Source organism: Parasteatoda tepidariorum, chromosome 11 (genome assembly GCF_982258835.1).
Source record: "Parasteatoda tepidariorum strain Cologne lab strain chromosome 11, Ptep-v5.0, whole genome shotgun sequence".
In the NCBI taxonomy this organism is placed as follows: domain Eukaryota; kingdom Metazoa; phylum Arthropoda; class Arachnida; order Araneae; family Theridiidae; genus Parasteatoda; species Parasteatoda tepidariorum.
Genome location: NC_141765.1, coordinates 16,604,815 through 16,621,736, shown reverse-complemented (window position 1 = coordinate 16,621,736; position 16,922 = coordinate 16,604,815). Strand labels below are relative to the sequence as shown.

General features: G+C 27.6%; 1 protein-coding gene across 3 annotated transcripts in view; it reads right to left on the bottom strand.

Annotated features, from left to right (window-relative positions):
* LOC107455457 (L-asparaginase) overlaps window positions 1-16,922 on the bottom strand; it is a 44,989-nt gene that overhangs the window by 7,851 nt on the left and 20,216 nt on the right. For all 3 annotated transcript variants that reach the window (XR_001585572.4, XM_016073033.4, XM_043050159.3), the window contains exons 7-10: window positions 13,495-13,607; window positions 9,618-9,803; window positions 3,406-3,519; window positions 38-148 (exon numbers count right to left, since the gene is read on the bottom strand). Coding sequence is in view for 2 of the 3 variants with exons in the window: in XM_016073033.4 (XP_015928519.1) it covers window positions 38-148; window positions 3,406-3,519; window positions 9,618-9,803; window positions 13,495-13,607 (524 nt within the window). In the remaining variant the exon portion in view is untranslated. The remainder of the gene's footprint in view (window positions 1-37; window positions 149-3,405; window positions 3,520-9,617; window positions 9,804-13,494; window positions 13,608-16,922) is intronic.

The following is a 16,922-nucleotide window of genomic DNA, read 5'->3' as shown; positions in this document are numbered from 1 at the left end:
TTTAAAAAATTAAATAATACATAAATTTAATAGCTACCTCAGAAGATGACAACCGTAATGTTCTAATCACAGCAGTAACAACATCCAAATCTTCAAATTTCATTTCCTTGTAAATGGTAAGTTCACCACGCAAGTTTGTTTTCATCATCTTCACATAAAAGAGCAGAAAAAGTATCAATTCAATATCTTTGCATAATCACTATTTTAAAAAATACAATAATTTAAATTGGTTATGTATTAAATTTTTATGAAAATAGCTTCATATAATGAAATAATTGAGGGTATGGGTTCTAAGTGACATTTTAATAATTTTAGGTAAATTAGCTTTAAAGTTTATATTTTGACAATAACAATGAAGACTATGTTTTTTTTTTAATTTCTTGTCCATAAGCTTCTAACTATGAATAAACTATAAATCTATAAAAAAAAGTTTGAATAGATTGATATTCAATCACAGGGATGCTACTCGCAAAATATCAAATTGTCTCACCAGAAATTGCATTTCGTCGTAGTTAAAATCTCTTTTTGGCTCAGTTTGTCTCAGCTAAAATTATTTTTTTCACTCAGTTTATCTCAGCTAAAATGATTATTAATCAGGATAACAATATAAAGATAATTTTCAGGATCCATAAAACCATTAATAGCATACTAGGAGTACTACAATTATACATACATTCACTATTGCTAGGATTTTAAAAAACCTGCATATGATTGATTATAAGAGTCCACAAAATTGTTTTATGGACTCTGTTGTTTTCATATATATTGCATTTATCATTTATGCCAATGAATAGTATCTGTTCCAAAATTTTAGAAAGTAAATTTTAACTTTCTTATTTTTTAAAATATAATGGTGTTAACTTTCTAAAAAGAAATATCTATTTAGTTTCAGTAATTCAAAAGGGAAAATACCCATTTTATTTTAAACTCAAATTTCATCTCAAAATATATAACTATTCAGTTACAATGGAAGGTCTACAGATTTCAATAATTAAAAGAGAAATTCAGTAATTAAATAATGAGAGTTTAAGAAAATGCAAATAACACAAAAAAAAAAAAAACACTCTTTGATAGAATTCAGGAGGTGCAGTGAAATATTTTAGGTAGGAATTTTTCAAGAAAATTTTAGGGAGCACTCAATAGCCAAAAATTAGCATATATACATTTTTATATCAAAACAGAAATATATTGTTGTTGTTACTTTACGTCGCACTAGAGCTGCACAATGGGCTATTGGCGACGGTCTGGGAAACATCCCGGAGGATGATCCGAAGACATGCCATCACAATTTTGATCCTCTACGGAAGGGATGGCACCCCCGCTTCGGTAGCCCGACGACCTGCGCGCGAAGTCGAGCACTTTACGGTAGCACAGTTTAACGAGGACCAGCAGAAATATATAAAAAATGCCGAACAGAATTATATAAAAACTATTATAAACAATTTAAAAAGACACATATAAATATAATTTTCTTTCTAAAATGACTTGCATCCCTTATTAAGTATAAAAGTAAACTTTTTACTTAATCGGCATTGACTAGTAGATTGTACTTTCTTGCATTCACAAGATCAGTTAGTTGACTATGTTCTTTTAATTTATATAGTTAAATATACAATCATAAAATGTGATTATGAATGCACTTAGTAATTGTTTAAATGCAACAACTGTAGAAAAATATATCACATCTTTACAGTAACTAATTCAAGAAAAAACTTAATTCTACTTCTTTCTAGAATCGTGATAATGGATTTTAAAATTGCGTCAATATGAATTGCGATTTGGGGTTTTAAAATCGCGTGAATATGAATCGCGATATTGGATTTTAAAATAGCGTGAATATGAATCGCGATTTGGGATTTCAAAATAGCGTGAATATGAATCACGATATTGGATTTTAAAATCGAGTGAACATGAATCGAGATTTTTGATTTTAAAATCAAGTGAATATGAATCACGATATCGGATTTTAAAATCACGTGAATATGAATCGTGCGGTTGGATTTTAAAATCGCGTGAATATGAATCGCGATTTTGGATTAGAAAATCATGTGAATATGAATCACGCTGTTGGATTTCAAAAACACGAAAATACAAATTACGATATTGGATTTTAAAATCGCGTGAATATGAATCACGATTTTGGATTTTAAAATCGCGTGAATATGAATCACGATTTTGAATTTTAAAATCACGTGAATAAGAATAGCGCTGTTGGATTTTAAGAACGCGAAAATACAAATAGCGATATTGAATTTTTAAATCGCGTAAATAAGAATCACGATGAATAATTTTTAGATCACGTGAATACGAATCGCAATGAGTAATTTTTAAATAGCGTACAAATACGAAAAACGAGATCTGATATTACAACTCGTGATAACGAATCGCAATATTGGATATAAAAATGCGTGAATACGAATCGCGACGTTGGATTTTAAACTCGCGAGAATACAGATCGCGATATTGAATTTTTAAATTGAGTGAATAGGAATTGCTAGCACGATTTTTAAACAGCGTAAAAAAAATCGCAACACATAAGTTTTAAATCAGTTAAATACGAAAATCGATGATTGATATTAAAATCGTCTGATTAAAAATCGCGATTTTAGCATATTCCTGCGCAGTTCCTAATATTTAAAATTCCGAAAATCAGCCAAACGAAAAAAAAAATCAAATATCGGTGGTCGAAACGAAACACTTAGACTCCTTTCCACTCTATAGCGGAAGTCGCGGGACTATCGTTCCGGCGGCTTGGGTTTCTCTAATTGGACTCCCTAAAAATTTTAGTTTTTGGAACATGGTCGAAAATTTTAAAAATTGGGAGAAAAAAGCGGATTTCCGCTTTTTCGTGGAAGTCTTTCATCCCGTGGAGACGTGAACGGCAAAATGATCTCCAATGACTCACGGCAATGCGGATTAATATTTGAAACTGAATTCAGGTTTGCCAAATTTTGGACGTTTTGTCTCAGAAAGGCGCAGCTTTGGCAGAAACTGAGCTGAATGTCGCAAAATGGCGCAGTTATGCCGTTTTGTCTCAGTTTGTCGCAAATGGCGCAGGCGTAGCATCCCTGCAATCATGCATTTTGAACCTTCATTCACTGACATCTAAATTTAAAGACTCGGCAAAACAAATAAGTGTTGTATAGTTGAATAAAACTTAAATATGATGGATCTTCCTGTGAGAAAATTTTTTTTTTAGATATGTCAATAAAAACCATCCTTCTCTACTCAGTTCTTAAATTAAGTTCTAGACATCTTAATTTTACATTATCAAGTAGGAATTTAATTATAAAATAGGTTTATCAAGTATTATGTCTATAAATAAATTAATTTTTAAAAACAGATTATGTGTTGAATAATACATATAATTGTTTAAAAATTTTTTTATAAGTAAAGTGCACTTACATTACGCTTAGTTTGAATTGACCACTCTTTTTTACTCAAAACATAACTAAGTTTTGTCAATGCTGCTTCTGGAGTCATATCGGACCCTGGAACGACTCCTACGTCAACAAATGCCTAGGTATGAAGGTATATAATCAGTACAAACTATTATAAATTACCCATGTATTAAAATATTTTGTAGCTTATTGTAAACAATAAAATTGCACAAAAAACCAAAAATATTATAATTCCTAATGATTTTTGTCCAAATGATTGAATTTTAACAAACTAAATACCAATATACTTCCTCAATATTCTGAAATTAATTATGGCTAACTATTAATTAAGTTACAAAATCAGACACAAATACACACTTTTTCTAAAGAAACATATACAGTGAAAACTTGGTTAAATGAACACAGGCCGTAAAATTGTATGCTTACGAGAGTTTATGGGAAGAGTACACTAATAAAGAAGTTTAATGTCGTAAACTATTTTAAGAATAATTGCAATGATATAGAAAGAATCTATAATAACTATTCACAATGATATTTATTTAAAGTTTAAAAAATACTTTTTTCAATACAAAAAGAATATATGAAAAAGTTGGACATATATACATAATTCTAGATGTAGCTACAGAGAAATTTTTTTTTTTCTTATTTACACAGACTAACAATTTAAGTCATATGATACCAAATAGGAGCTTTTAGTCCTATGTCACTTGCTCAATCAGTTTAATTAATAGGTTTACACTCCCCATCACTTCATTGGAAATGGGACAATATCTCCTTGAAGGTAAACCTCCCAGGATGCACAGATAAAATAAAGCAGCAATGCATAACTGTAAGGTAGGACCCCAAGTTATGTTCACAATGGATCATTAGTCAAATGTCTGAATAAATGTTTCATGTATATGAACACTTCAATGACTGGATTTTTGCTCTCTTTCTTCTTTTACCCAGCTGTGTTAAACAGTCTCCAAATTGATTAGAAGTAGAAAGGAATTCTCAGTGGGGAAGAGGGATTGAGAGCATTTAAGGCATCATTTCAGCTAGTAAGGTCTCATAATCAGTACTGACAAGATGAAAAGATCAAAAAATACTGCTGTTCACATGAGCAGTATCATTTTCTCTTCTTTCTTTGCAAAGATAAAGGAAGGCGAGAGGAGAATGATCGATTCTTTAGTAGTGAAATAACTTAACAATATTTTTAGTGGTGGATGAGGCAAACAATTAACATTGCATTTTTTTTGTAAGAATTTAAAGTAATCCATTTTGTAGGAGTGACTGTAACATGAGGTTTCACTGCATTTCTATTTCTCACTAGATTTGAATTTTTGGTTACGCCACAATCAGTAAAATTTGGCAGAGTTGACATAAGTGTAAAATGGCAAACAAGTGTTTCTTTGGACTAAGAAAGCAATTAAGATCAAGCCTAATCAGTCGAAAAACCAAAATTAAAATTTATAAGACTCTTACTCTATCTGTATTGCTCTATGCAAGTGAAACATGGACACTAAACGCAGACACTCAGCGTACTCTTGGTTTTTTAGAAAGGAAAATCCTTAGAAATATTTTTGGCCCAGTATAGGAAAGAGACTGTTGGCAAATCAGATACAACTTTGAATTATATAGACTCTATGTACAGCCACAAATAGGGCAGGTCATCCGAAGGAATTGATTAAGATGGCTTGGCCATATCTGGAGAGGTCCAGAAAACAATGCAGTACGAATCGCCACCTTTAAAAGTCCTTCTGGATCTCGGGCCAGAGGAAGACCTCCAACTAGATGGCTGGATGACACTACTAAAGATCTCAAGGTAATAAAGATTAGCAACTGGAAAAAAGTCGCCATGGATAGGAGGCGTTGGAGGCTACGCGCGGTTGAGGTAGCCAAGGCCTGTAAGGGGCTGTCGTGCTGAAGAAGAAGATGGACAAAAGTTTCTGGCTTTTACTACTAGTTTCACGCTTTTGACATTTCACCATACCTGTGGAACTTTTACAGTGAATTGATCACTTTTTGCACACAAATATAAAATTCCAAATCCAAAAACAAACTTTCGTAAAAATAATTTTTAATGATTATTTATTGTTATTTTCCCTAATAATAGTAAAAAAAAATGAATAGTAAATTATCTTATCAGGTATAATGTGTCTTTATGGTGTGAAAATTTGCAAACCTTACAACTCAAAATATTTTCAACCATTATTAAATGAAATAATTATTAATTATTAAACTCTCTATTTTACAAGAAATTATCCATGGAAACAAATTTTATAATGGTGGGTAAAATGTTTTTGAATAGCTTAAAAGTTCTGGAGACCAGGCAAAATATCCAAAATGCAAAATTAACATTAAGGGGCCCTAACATTCAACCGCTCTCCTGATTAAACTATTAGGACCATTTTTTCCATATTACAATTGTGGCTGCTCCCCATATTTTGTTGGTTATAAAATTAAATCCATTGAAAAAAAGTAAGCTTATTGAGAAAAAAAATATTTTTTATGCCTAATTACAGAACTTAATAGTTAACACTAATTAAATAATATATTTAAAGTCAACCCGTTAAAGCATTAAACTTGTCGATTAGTGTACAAAAATCTGATAATTACAAAAGTTATTCAGGATATTTTTTCTCTCAATGTAAAACTAGCATTGATAGGCTAAAAACTTAATGTTAGGTTTTTAGATTTTAAATTGTAAGTACATACTCAACTTGCAAACTTAAAAATAAAATCTTTCTAGTAAAAAGTAAGAAACTAAAATGCATATTTAAAAAAATTGTTTTAGATTGCTGCATATGATTGATAATTGCTTTAATTTATTCAGAAAACAAATTATTTTAACTAAATTTAGAAAAAGAGACAGTTCTCAACAACCATTGACTAAATATATTTTAATATTAAGAATTTATTAACACTATATCATGCTTTAAGCAGATTATTAAATTTTATATACATGTTCATTTCTTTTATGTTGTGTAATTAGCTACCAATATTTTAAAATATGAACTAACTTTATTTTAAAAGATTTATACACATATTTTCTCATGTAAGATCTATACACATATTTATATTGAAAAAATTAAATATAATTATTAAGGATGTATGGGGTACCTGGCAATATCTTGGTATTCTGACTTTACCTGGAGCCAGAAAATGAATTCCAGTACCTGGTATCCGTAACCGGCAAATTTTATATTATATCTACTGTCAGGTAATACTCATTTAAGATAGACACCCCAGCTATATTCAGATTTAGAATAACCACAATATTGTTTACATACATAATAGATTTTTTAAACCTATATATATATTCCACCAGTTTCTTAATAATCTTAACATGAAATTACTGGTTTGGGCATGATATATTTTTGATTTAAATCAATGCAAAAGTGGAATAGTTTAATTTGGTGCCAAAAGTTTATTTTGGTTTCATGGACACGATATCCACTTAGGAGGAAATGCTATTTCAAAAATCTAATGTTGTGAGCTATTTTTACTAAAGTAATGTAGCTAAACAAATATAAAATTAAAAACAGGATATTACATAAAAACTTATTTTAAGTTTATAAAATCCTAATAAATAAAATTTTAAAAAAACTTTTGAAATATGCTACATTGTTAAAATACCCTACATTTAACAGAAGCTATAATAATATATGGTATTGAAACTAAATAAAACAGGTAAAAAATTTGTAAATAATAAAGTCCACTACTAGCAAATATCTCTATAGCAAAGTTTTGTGTAAATCATTTTACATCCAACTATTATTCCCATAATTTTTTAGAAACAATTCTTTTAAACATAATTTAAAATATATCTAAATATAAAAAAACTTATCTGTTTTAGGCTTGTAATAAAAATTCCTTAAAACTATATCTTGTCAAACATTTGTTAGGAAGAAAATCATACAATTTTTACACTGTTTTGCAAAGTTGGTATAATACTTGGAACCAGCTGGATAAAAAAGATTTAATTTTCACTGAGTACTAGATACCCAGACTCGGCAAAATTTTAGGACTTGGTGCATCTCCAATGAAATCATTTATTAAGTTTTACTTCAAACGAATAAGGAATTAAGATATATTGCCTCTTGCATTGAATAAAAAATCATCAAATTCTTTGTTCAATGCAAAAAAGAAGATAATTAAATATTATAAAGAAGAATTTTGGGAAACAAAATAAACCATAAACCTCAATGTCTAATGGATCGTATATATAAAAACCAGCACAAGATCTATACAGAAACAAAACACTTACCCTTTGAAAAAGAAATAGCCTATAAGAATTCAAAAATGGAAATTGTTACATTACTGCTATTGAAATAAATTTAGAAGTTAAACAATAAAAAATTCATAAATTCCCTTCATAAATTAATTTAACTTCCGATTTTAAATATTTGCATCATATATACTTAAGTCTTTGCTCCACAAATACACATAAAAGTTTGAAAATATCCAATTTTCACCAATTTAAAAATTAAGAGTAGTTGAGAAATCTATATAATATTTTCAGGTCTTGATCACTTATATATCCTATACTGAAATATCAACTATTAATCATTAATTTTTCGCTTAATGCAACATTTTTATAAACTAATTTTTTATGATTTCAAAAGACATTAAAAAAAGTGGTGAAATGTGTGGAATTGAGTTACAAAATATTTTTTTATTTGAGCCTTTGACATGTACTTAAGTTTAAACACATTTTCAAAAATACATTCTGATGTTTAATAAATGTTAAAGTTTGAAATACAATTGAGAAAACTATCCAGAGATTCATGAGAATTTAAAGAACATAAAATGTAATGAAAGTAAAAGTGTTCTGGGTTTTCAATTTTCAGCTAAAAATGAATAAATTTAAAGATATTTCAGAATACATAGGTTTTGCTAATAAGGATTAAAAAGCATTTATTACAGAAAAAAACTTTTTCTCTAGTGCATAGCTTTCTCTTAATGCATAGTTTATTACAGTTTGTATTAATTAAAAGTAATTCAAACTTATTACTAAAACTTAAAAATTGTCAAAAAAAGCCATGACTTATAAAAACTAAAAAAAAAAACTTATAATAAGAATAACTGACAGCCTTAAAAAATAAAGAAAAGTCTGATTTATTCGAAAATAATTTCGACCCAATTAATTTGGAATTTAAGATGTTCCCATAGGCATTCATAACATAACTTACTGAGAATCTGAATTCAGAAAGTCAATGAGCTAAAAATAATGCATTGGTGTTACTTTTCTATGATTTTCAGCAAAAAATGCTAAGAGTACAATAACATTGATTTTATAGAAATAATGAAATCATTTTTAATGCTAAAGATTCCATAAAAACACAACTAAAAGCGTATTTAATCTTATTAATTTTTTGACTATCTAAATAATAGTAAAATATGGGTACAACTGTAAAAATAAGGGTAACAAATTATTGATACATCTAAAAATCACAAAGCAATTCCCTTTTCTATTAAAACACATAAAAAGTTCAAAAAACAAAAATAAACTATTTATATGTTTTCAATTCATAGTTGATAAATTTAATGCTTTTTGTCAGAATAACACTGATTAATTAGGGCTAAATTACATAATAACTTTCAAAAATACAAGAGTTCTTTTTAATTTCTGAATATATTCTACACATGCAGGAAAAGAAAATTATAAAAAGTTTTAGTTATTAGAAATTACAAAACATGTCGACAAGAAATGGTGAAGTATACAAATTAAGTTTTTTTTTTCAGTTGAAGTTATTAACATTTTGCATCCCAAATACTTAGAAGAAAACTTGCAATTCCATGTGTAAGTAATTTTTTTAAACTTATATTTTCTTTATTAAAAAGTTTACAAATATTAAGTTTATGAAGAAAAATAAATTCTTTCCTAATCATTTGCTTTAATCATGTAGAGTTTATTAATTAAAAACATTTAAGGGTTTTTAATCATGCACTTATCTTTAGATTAACCAGCCACTGTTTTATTCATTTTCTTTAAAAGATGGAAAGTCTAAAAATAGTTTCAATAATAACAGAATATTGATTTTGTCAAGACAAAGAGTAGGAAAGCTAGTTAAGCACAGCTAGTTAAAAATCACAAAAGAGAAAAAAAAAGATAAGCAAGCTCAAACATAGTAATGAAATTTAAATCATATCTGAATAGCAAATTTTTAAGAAATAACAAAAGCAGTAAGAGGCAAAAAGAGAACTCTTTCATTAAAACATAACAATACACACACTTCCAGTTTCATATGATGGATCCACTTGACCTAATGAACATTGAGTACAATTAACAATAATCACACCTCTTCTATGAGCCCGTTTTAGTTCATCAAAAAGGTCCTTCCTTTGTGAGGGACCATTTCCAGCACCATAAGTCTGCAACACAACTCCTTCTATAGGTGGACTTAAAAATGCCCTAACCTAAGATAATGAAAAAGTAATTTGAAGCTTTAAAATTTAAAAGCCAAAGCATAGCATTTTTAATAAAGCAAAATACAGCAATAAAAAATATATTTATCAGCACAAAATATAAAATGCAGCTACTAAATTTAAAACACAGGTTAATAATAGTTCCAGTAAATATAAATTAAGATATTAGTACCTTAGATTCTTTGTGCAATACTTTTCATGCAAATTATACTCTTCTTGATTACTTACACTTAGTTATATTTCCATTAAAATCATTTATTTATTATACTGCCATTTTAAATTTCATCTTTTGTGTGTGTATCTGAAAAATCCTTTGAATGTTACTTCCAGCTTTTTTTCCACTTTTAAGGTAGGGGTTTTAATGAACCCATACACTGGCATTTGTCATGCTATTCAATAGAAAATTAAAGTGTGACATAGCCTGGTACAATTTTGTCCACAAGTCTCTTGGAAGGTTAAAAAAATTAAGATTATTATAATTAGTAATACGTTTTTGGAGGTTTTTCACAAAATTAAAAATGGAACAGTTAATAGTTTTGTAAACAGAAATTAATTAAGTATCTTTGAATACAAAAGAATGCATTTGTTAAAATATTTTCCATTGTTATGCAAGAATTTTTTTTTAATATCTTACAATTTTATATTTCCAATAACAAACATTACATCAAACATAAGATAGCATTCCATAAAAAATAAAAATCTGTGTTCTTAGATTCTTTCAACAATACAAAAATTTTATTGTTATACAACAATAATTTTTAATATCTCACAATCTTATATTTCCAATAATAAACATTGCGAGAAACATAAGGTTACAAAAACTAAAAATCTGTCTTATTAGATTCCTTGTAAATTTTCAAATTCATCAAGTGGATATTCTCATTATATAGTAGAAATGCTAGTCAAGTTTTCATGTTTTTTTAAAAATTAATTTGTAATTACAGTAGAGCGCCAATTATCCGAACTGCTCGGGACCGAACATGGTTCGGATAATGAAAAGTTCGGATAATTGGAAAACTGTTTAAAATCTAGTGTACATGATTATTATTTATGCACAAACTTCCCTTCGCACCTTTTGTAGGCTTAGGACTGGTAGTATTATCTAAAATAGCTTTGGCGTGTTTAAAAGTTTTTTTTTCTTTAATTTTTAAATATTTTTTATTAACTTTTTTTAAAACTTTTTCAGTTTTTTATAATTTTTTTGTCAATTACTGATTTTACCATATTTTTCATTGAAAAAGAAATCCAGCAAAGATTTCGTTTCAAAGAAGATGCGTTTTTTTTTTTTAGAAGCCATATATCCCTTATTCTTTTTAAATAAAAAAAATTGAACTGGATCAACATCATTTTGACGTTCTAGCCAATTCATTGCAATATCTAATGAATTGCATGCTTCTATCTTGAACTTGATCACTTACTTCTTCATCTTCGTCTGTGGAGTTCCGATTTTCATTAAAAATCAACTATTTCATCATTGTCATCCGAAAGATCGACTGGTTCAGAAACTTCAGTTTTTCTGTTAAGAATTTTATTCCAAGATTTATTATTCCAAGCACTGTAATCACTAATCATTAAACATAAGTGACAACTACCCATTCCCCAATTATTAAACTTCAGCACTTATCTATTCATAAACTCCTTCTGCATTCCAACCATTGTAGACTATCAAAATGAAGCTCGCATTCTTGGAAGATAATTTTCAGTTGTAAAGGGGTAGGTAGGTTTAACTGTATCACCATACATGTATGTATGGCTGCTATAAGAAAACTGCTAAAAAGGTTGTAAATTAAATATGTTATTCGGATGTAGGGGATATTATTTATTCTAATTAATTTAGAAAAATTGTCAAGATCTTAAAAAATATTTTAAACTTTAAAAAAAAAAAAAAAAAAAAAAAGAATTTAGACATAGTTTGGATAATTGGACGTTCGGATAATCGGCGCTCTACTGTAATGCCTTTCAGATAAGTGTTTCAATGTCCTTTCGTAAGGTCTTAGCAACATTTCTATGCCAATGTTCTGCTTTAAACTTAACACTTTGTTATTTAGTTTTACACATAACAAGACAAAAACTAAATTTTGGTTCCATATGTACAGTGTGAAAAAGAAAACAAACAGTTGAATACTTTTGCCGTAATGATCAGAGCTTCATATACTAACATGCAATATTAAATAGACATGAAAACCTACTTTCTTTGTCTGATCATAATGTTTTTTCCAACTAATTCAAAATTTTCACGATCAAAAAATAGGTTGTAAGCTGTATTCTTGAAAATATAGTTTCACTAATGCAGTCAGAAAAACGAGTTGAAAGTTTAAGGCACTTAATACTAATCTTTGCATGCATGGACATGTCTCTGCAATTATTTAAATAATTTTAAAAAAATTACACACAACTTTTAAGCATGTTTATTAAAAAATTCCATGTAAAGATTATTTTACAATTTTAAAATACGTTAATAATAACAGAAAAAAATAAAAATTTCGAAAACAAATTTTCTCATTTTAAATAAAAAAAAGTTTAACGTTTGAATAGAATTTTAAAAACAGTTTTCCAAATATTAAAAATCCAACATATATAATTTTTATTACTCAGTAAGCTTGACAACCAATTTTATTCAAACTTTGAATTTCATCAAAAAATATTTTTAAGTGATATCCCTTACAATTCAATCATTATTAAACAAAATACTAAAAAAATAATGAATTTAAATTTTTTTTAATTAAAATATTTTAGAAAAGTTACACAGATTGTGTGCAATTTTTTTTTTATTAGCTTAAATTATATGGTGAAATATCCAAAAAAAAATTACAATTAAGGGGTTCAAAATTTTGACTGCTTTTCTCACTATACAACAGGGATCATATTTTCCAAATTGAAGGTAAACTTGATATTTTGAGGGACAAAATTTCAATTACTTGAATAACAAAATTTTTATCAAGGTAAAATACAATTTTGTAACTTAAACATCCACACAAATTAATTAGCATAAGTAAAGGTTAACCCTTAATGCATTAGGATTGCATCTCAGTACAGTAGACTCTCAGAAATTTACATAGCTTTAGATCAGACTATTTGCATATTTTAGAATTTTGCTGATTTTAGATCAGTTATATTTACATCAAAATACATAGAAATTAAGATTAGTATATTAAAAGTAAAGTCCAGTACAATGGATAACAATTTACATTTGGTTATTAATTTTCATTATTCTTTTTTCTAGTTTGCTGTAAATTTATCAGAGATCATAAAAAAATGAGATAGATGGGATCATTCACAAATGAGTATACTTATAAAAATTGATTTTTGTTAAATAAAAACAAAAATAATGTTTGAAATGGATTGGATTACCTATTTTTTAACAATGATATTAGTTTTTAAGATAAGAATTTCAGAATTGCCTTTTGGAAAGTCAATTTTAACTGGCAATTTGTTGTTTAGATTCGGGTTGAATTAAATTGTTGTTAAATAATAATTTTACACACTGTACATTATAATAGAATAGGTTTCGAGCTTATTTTACTTTGATGGAAGTAATGGAATAAAATCTATAAAATAAAATCGTACACCATCAAATATGTTTTAAAATAAGTTTCTAAAAAGTATAAAGAACAGTAAAATGAAAAATCACAGGCAATATGGATATAAATACAAATTCATAAAAAATATACTAGTTACAAACCACTTCAACAGTTATGCTAGGAAATAATCTCAACAATCCAACATTTCGATTTAATACATTGTGCACACTGAACTTTTCAATACTTGATGGGCGGAAAATATTTCTCCATTCCACTGTAAGAGAAGGTAATGCATAACAAAAGTATATTAAAATAGTCATTATATGACATGCGTGTATACATATTTGCATACACACAGAAATGTACTTATACATGCATACACAAATGGTAAAAAAAATTGTCCTATGATGAAATTTTGAAATAGACTGAAAATAAATATAAAGTTAAGAATGTAAGAGTATAAATTAAACTAGAAAAAATATAAAAAAATGCTAAAATGAAGGACTTCATAAAAAAAACTTAATTGGGAAACAAATATCTTTTTTTTTTTAAACATTCAGTTGCACAAGATTTTTTAACGCATCCTGGATATTTCCACATTAATTAGCAAAAAAAAAGGATTTTAATTAAAAAAGTTCTTATGCTTTTAAGCATTTTAATATTGATGTAGTGGCTGCTATAGTAAAATTGTAAACACTGTATCAGAGTGCATAGCTAAACTTTTCAACAACAAAAAAACACCTTTTAAGCACTCAAAAAATATTTTTAAGCACTTTAAAAAAATATCATAATCAGGATATGCACACTAATAAAAGTTTTTTCTTCCTCTTGTTGAAAATTCTTCATATACACATTAACAAAATGCAAAATACTTTTAATGATCATGATAAAAGAACTAGTTTCTGACAAAGAACTCTTTTTCTTGATTATATTAATCACCATAAAAACAATTTATGCAGAATTTTAAATACTTCCATTTAACGAACTTGCATTTTGCGATTTTTTTCAAGGAACCAAGAACATTTTGGAAATTTCTTCGTAAAATAACTACCAAATGGTGAAGTGAATTTTCTATTTAACGAACCTTTTTTTAAGATACACTTTCCTTATTTCCCAAAACATTTCAAACTTGTAACAAACTTGTTAACTTAAGAACATTTTGGAAATTTCTTCGTAAAATAACTACCAAATGGTGAAGTGAATTTTCTATTTAACGAACCTTTTTTTAAGATACACTTTCCTTATTTCCCAAAACATTTCAAACTTGTTAACGCATTCTATGAGGGAAATGATACCTTAATTGATTTTCGCAGCTGCTTAACTTTGAGAGAAAGCGGTAAAATCCCTTTCGCTTTTTGTTTGCATATCATACAGGAATCCAAGTCAAAAGTCAATTTACAAGAAAGCATAACAGAAATTTCTAAAGCATGGAACTATGATGTTACAGATCATACTATTCATAACAGTTTTGCTGAAGCTGGATTCATAGTCAGTGTCAGTCTAGTTCATAAGTCAGTCTAGTTCATAAGTCAGTCTAAATTCTTAGTCAGTACAAAAAATTTAGAAAGTGTGGAGAAGGAGGTTGATATTCTTTCAGAAAAATTTAAAAAAAAATTGGGTACAGCTAAGAGAGAACCACGAAATTAATGATGATGTACTGATTAATGATTGTCTTTTTATTGATTCTGAAGCTGAAAACACAGAAACATTAACCGAATCAGATATTTTGGACAGTGTTGAAAATAAAAACAGTAAGGAATAAATTGTGATGAAGATGAAGATGGAAATGATGAAGAAATCACCAAACCTTCATATGATAAAATGTTAAAATCATTTGAAACAATTGGATAATAGATAATAATTTACAAAATAAAGGTGTATCAATTGCTATTTTAATTATCTCTAGTGTTAAAGAATTTTAAATCTGTTTCGTGTTGTTTAAGTATTTCAACTGGAGATTTTCTATTTAATGAATTTTCCATATAACGAACTTTTTATCACAATTTAGAGACTTCGTTAAATAGAGGTCAGACTCTATATTCAATATTGAGTGGCTCATTTTATTTTTTAAATTCACAATAATTTTATTTAATTATACAAAAAAAAATTTCAAAATTATAATTAATTGAACTATTATTTAAATTGGTTATCGGATGTATTTTTTAGATATAAATAAAGGTTATTTATAAAAGCACATTCAATAAAACATTAACAAGATTAATATTAATCATACTGAATGGCCCTATTAAATTTGTGTTAACATTTGTTACTTGGTTCATTATTTCTTTAATAAAATAATAAGAAAAATTCAAATGATTTTGAAATGTAAGTACAATGAGTATTGAAGCTAAACATTTTTGTTAGAGGTAAATTATTATATGGTTCCTACACTCATATTATTTAACAAATCTGAGATAATTGAAGTTTTATTTCAATTGTTTTTAAATCAAATCATTAAATATTTTCGGAATGACAAATCTAAATAACATAAGATTTTTTTTTAACTTAAAATAGTGAAAGCTCTTTACTTCATACTTTTTTAAAATCTTGCATCTAAATATTGTCAAGCTTTTTCATAAAACAAATTAAGAGATTTTAAAAGTAACTATAATAAGTAAGAAAAAATAATAAAGTACAACAAAAGTATACATTTTTTATGCAATTAGTGGACAGTCCCTCAGGTGAGAATTCATACTATTAAAAATTGCAATTAATTCCTATGTTTATTAAATAAAAGGGGGTGGAAATTTTGAGGGAATGAAGCTTTCGAATTCTTAACTGATCTGAGGACCCACATGAAAATACGTAATTGGTGAATAATCCCCAAGTTAAGTTAAAGGAATACAGTACTGATCAATAATTAGAAGAGCATGAGAAGGCCATTAGCTTGCCAATGATGAATACAATGGCACTTCACTAATGATGACATTAAGAAGGAAAATAATATTTTCGTTTTCTAATAGGGAATAAAACTGGCAATGTTTAGTTGGTCCCCGAGAGATTTTGCAGTTTGATTTCAGAGGGCAGAAAATAAAACCTGAAACTAAGAGTCTCTTGCAAAATTCAGCAGAGTTGCACACGAGAGTGCAAGAATCCTTCCTACTGAATCCAGGTCAGTATAACACACATGCAAATCCTCAAGTATTTCATCAAACATCATAAAATGATTGGTACTTTCATATGCTACGGACCGACGGTATGCCGTAATTAATTGTGGGTGAATGAATTGTAAAAACGTTGAATAGAGCAATGTGAAAACCACACGTTTCACATAATTTGTGGCTAAAATTGACATGGTAAAGAAGAAATATGTTACTTTGGAAAAGGGAAAATTAAGCACTTTTTAAAAGCACCTTTAAGGGCCTATAAAAAGGAAATTTGAAATAATCACCTTTAAGCACTTTTTAAAAACGCTATGCATCCTGTATATTACATTACACGATTTTTAACTTTTCGAATTTTTTACAGTACGATTTGTTCTAGAAAATTTAAAATTAAAGTGAGGGCAAAAATAATATTATTAAATTTTTGATGAAATAATGTTACAATATTTTTTACTTTGTTACATTACTACTTCTTTTCCTAATCA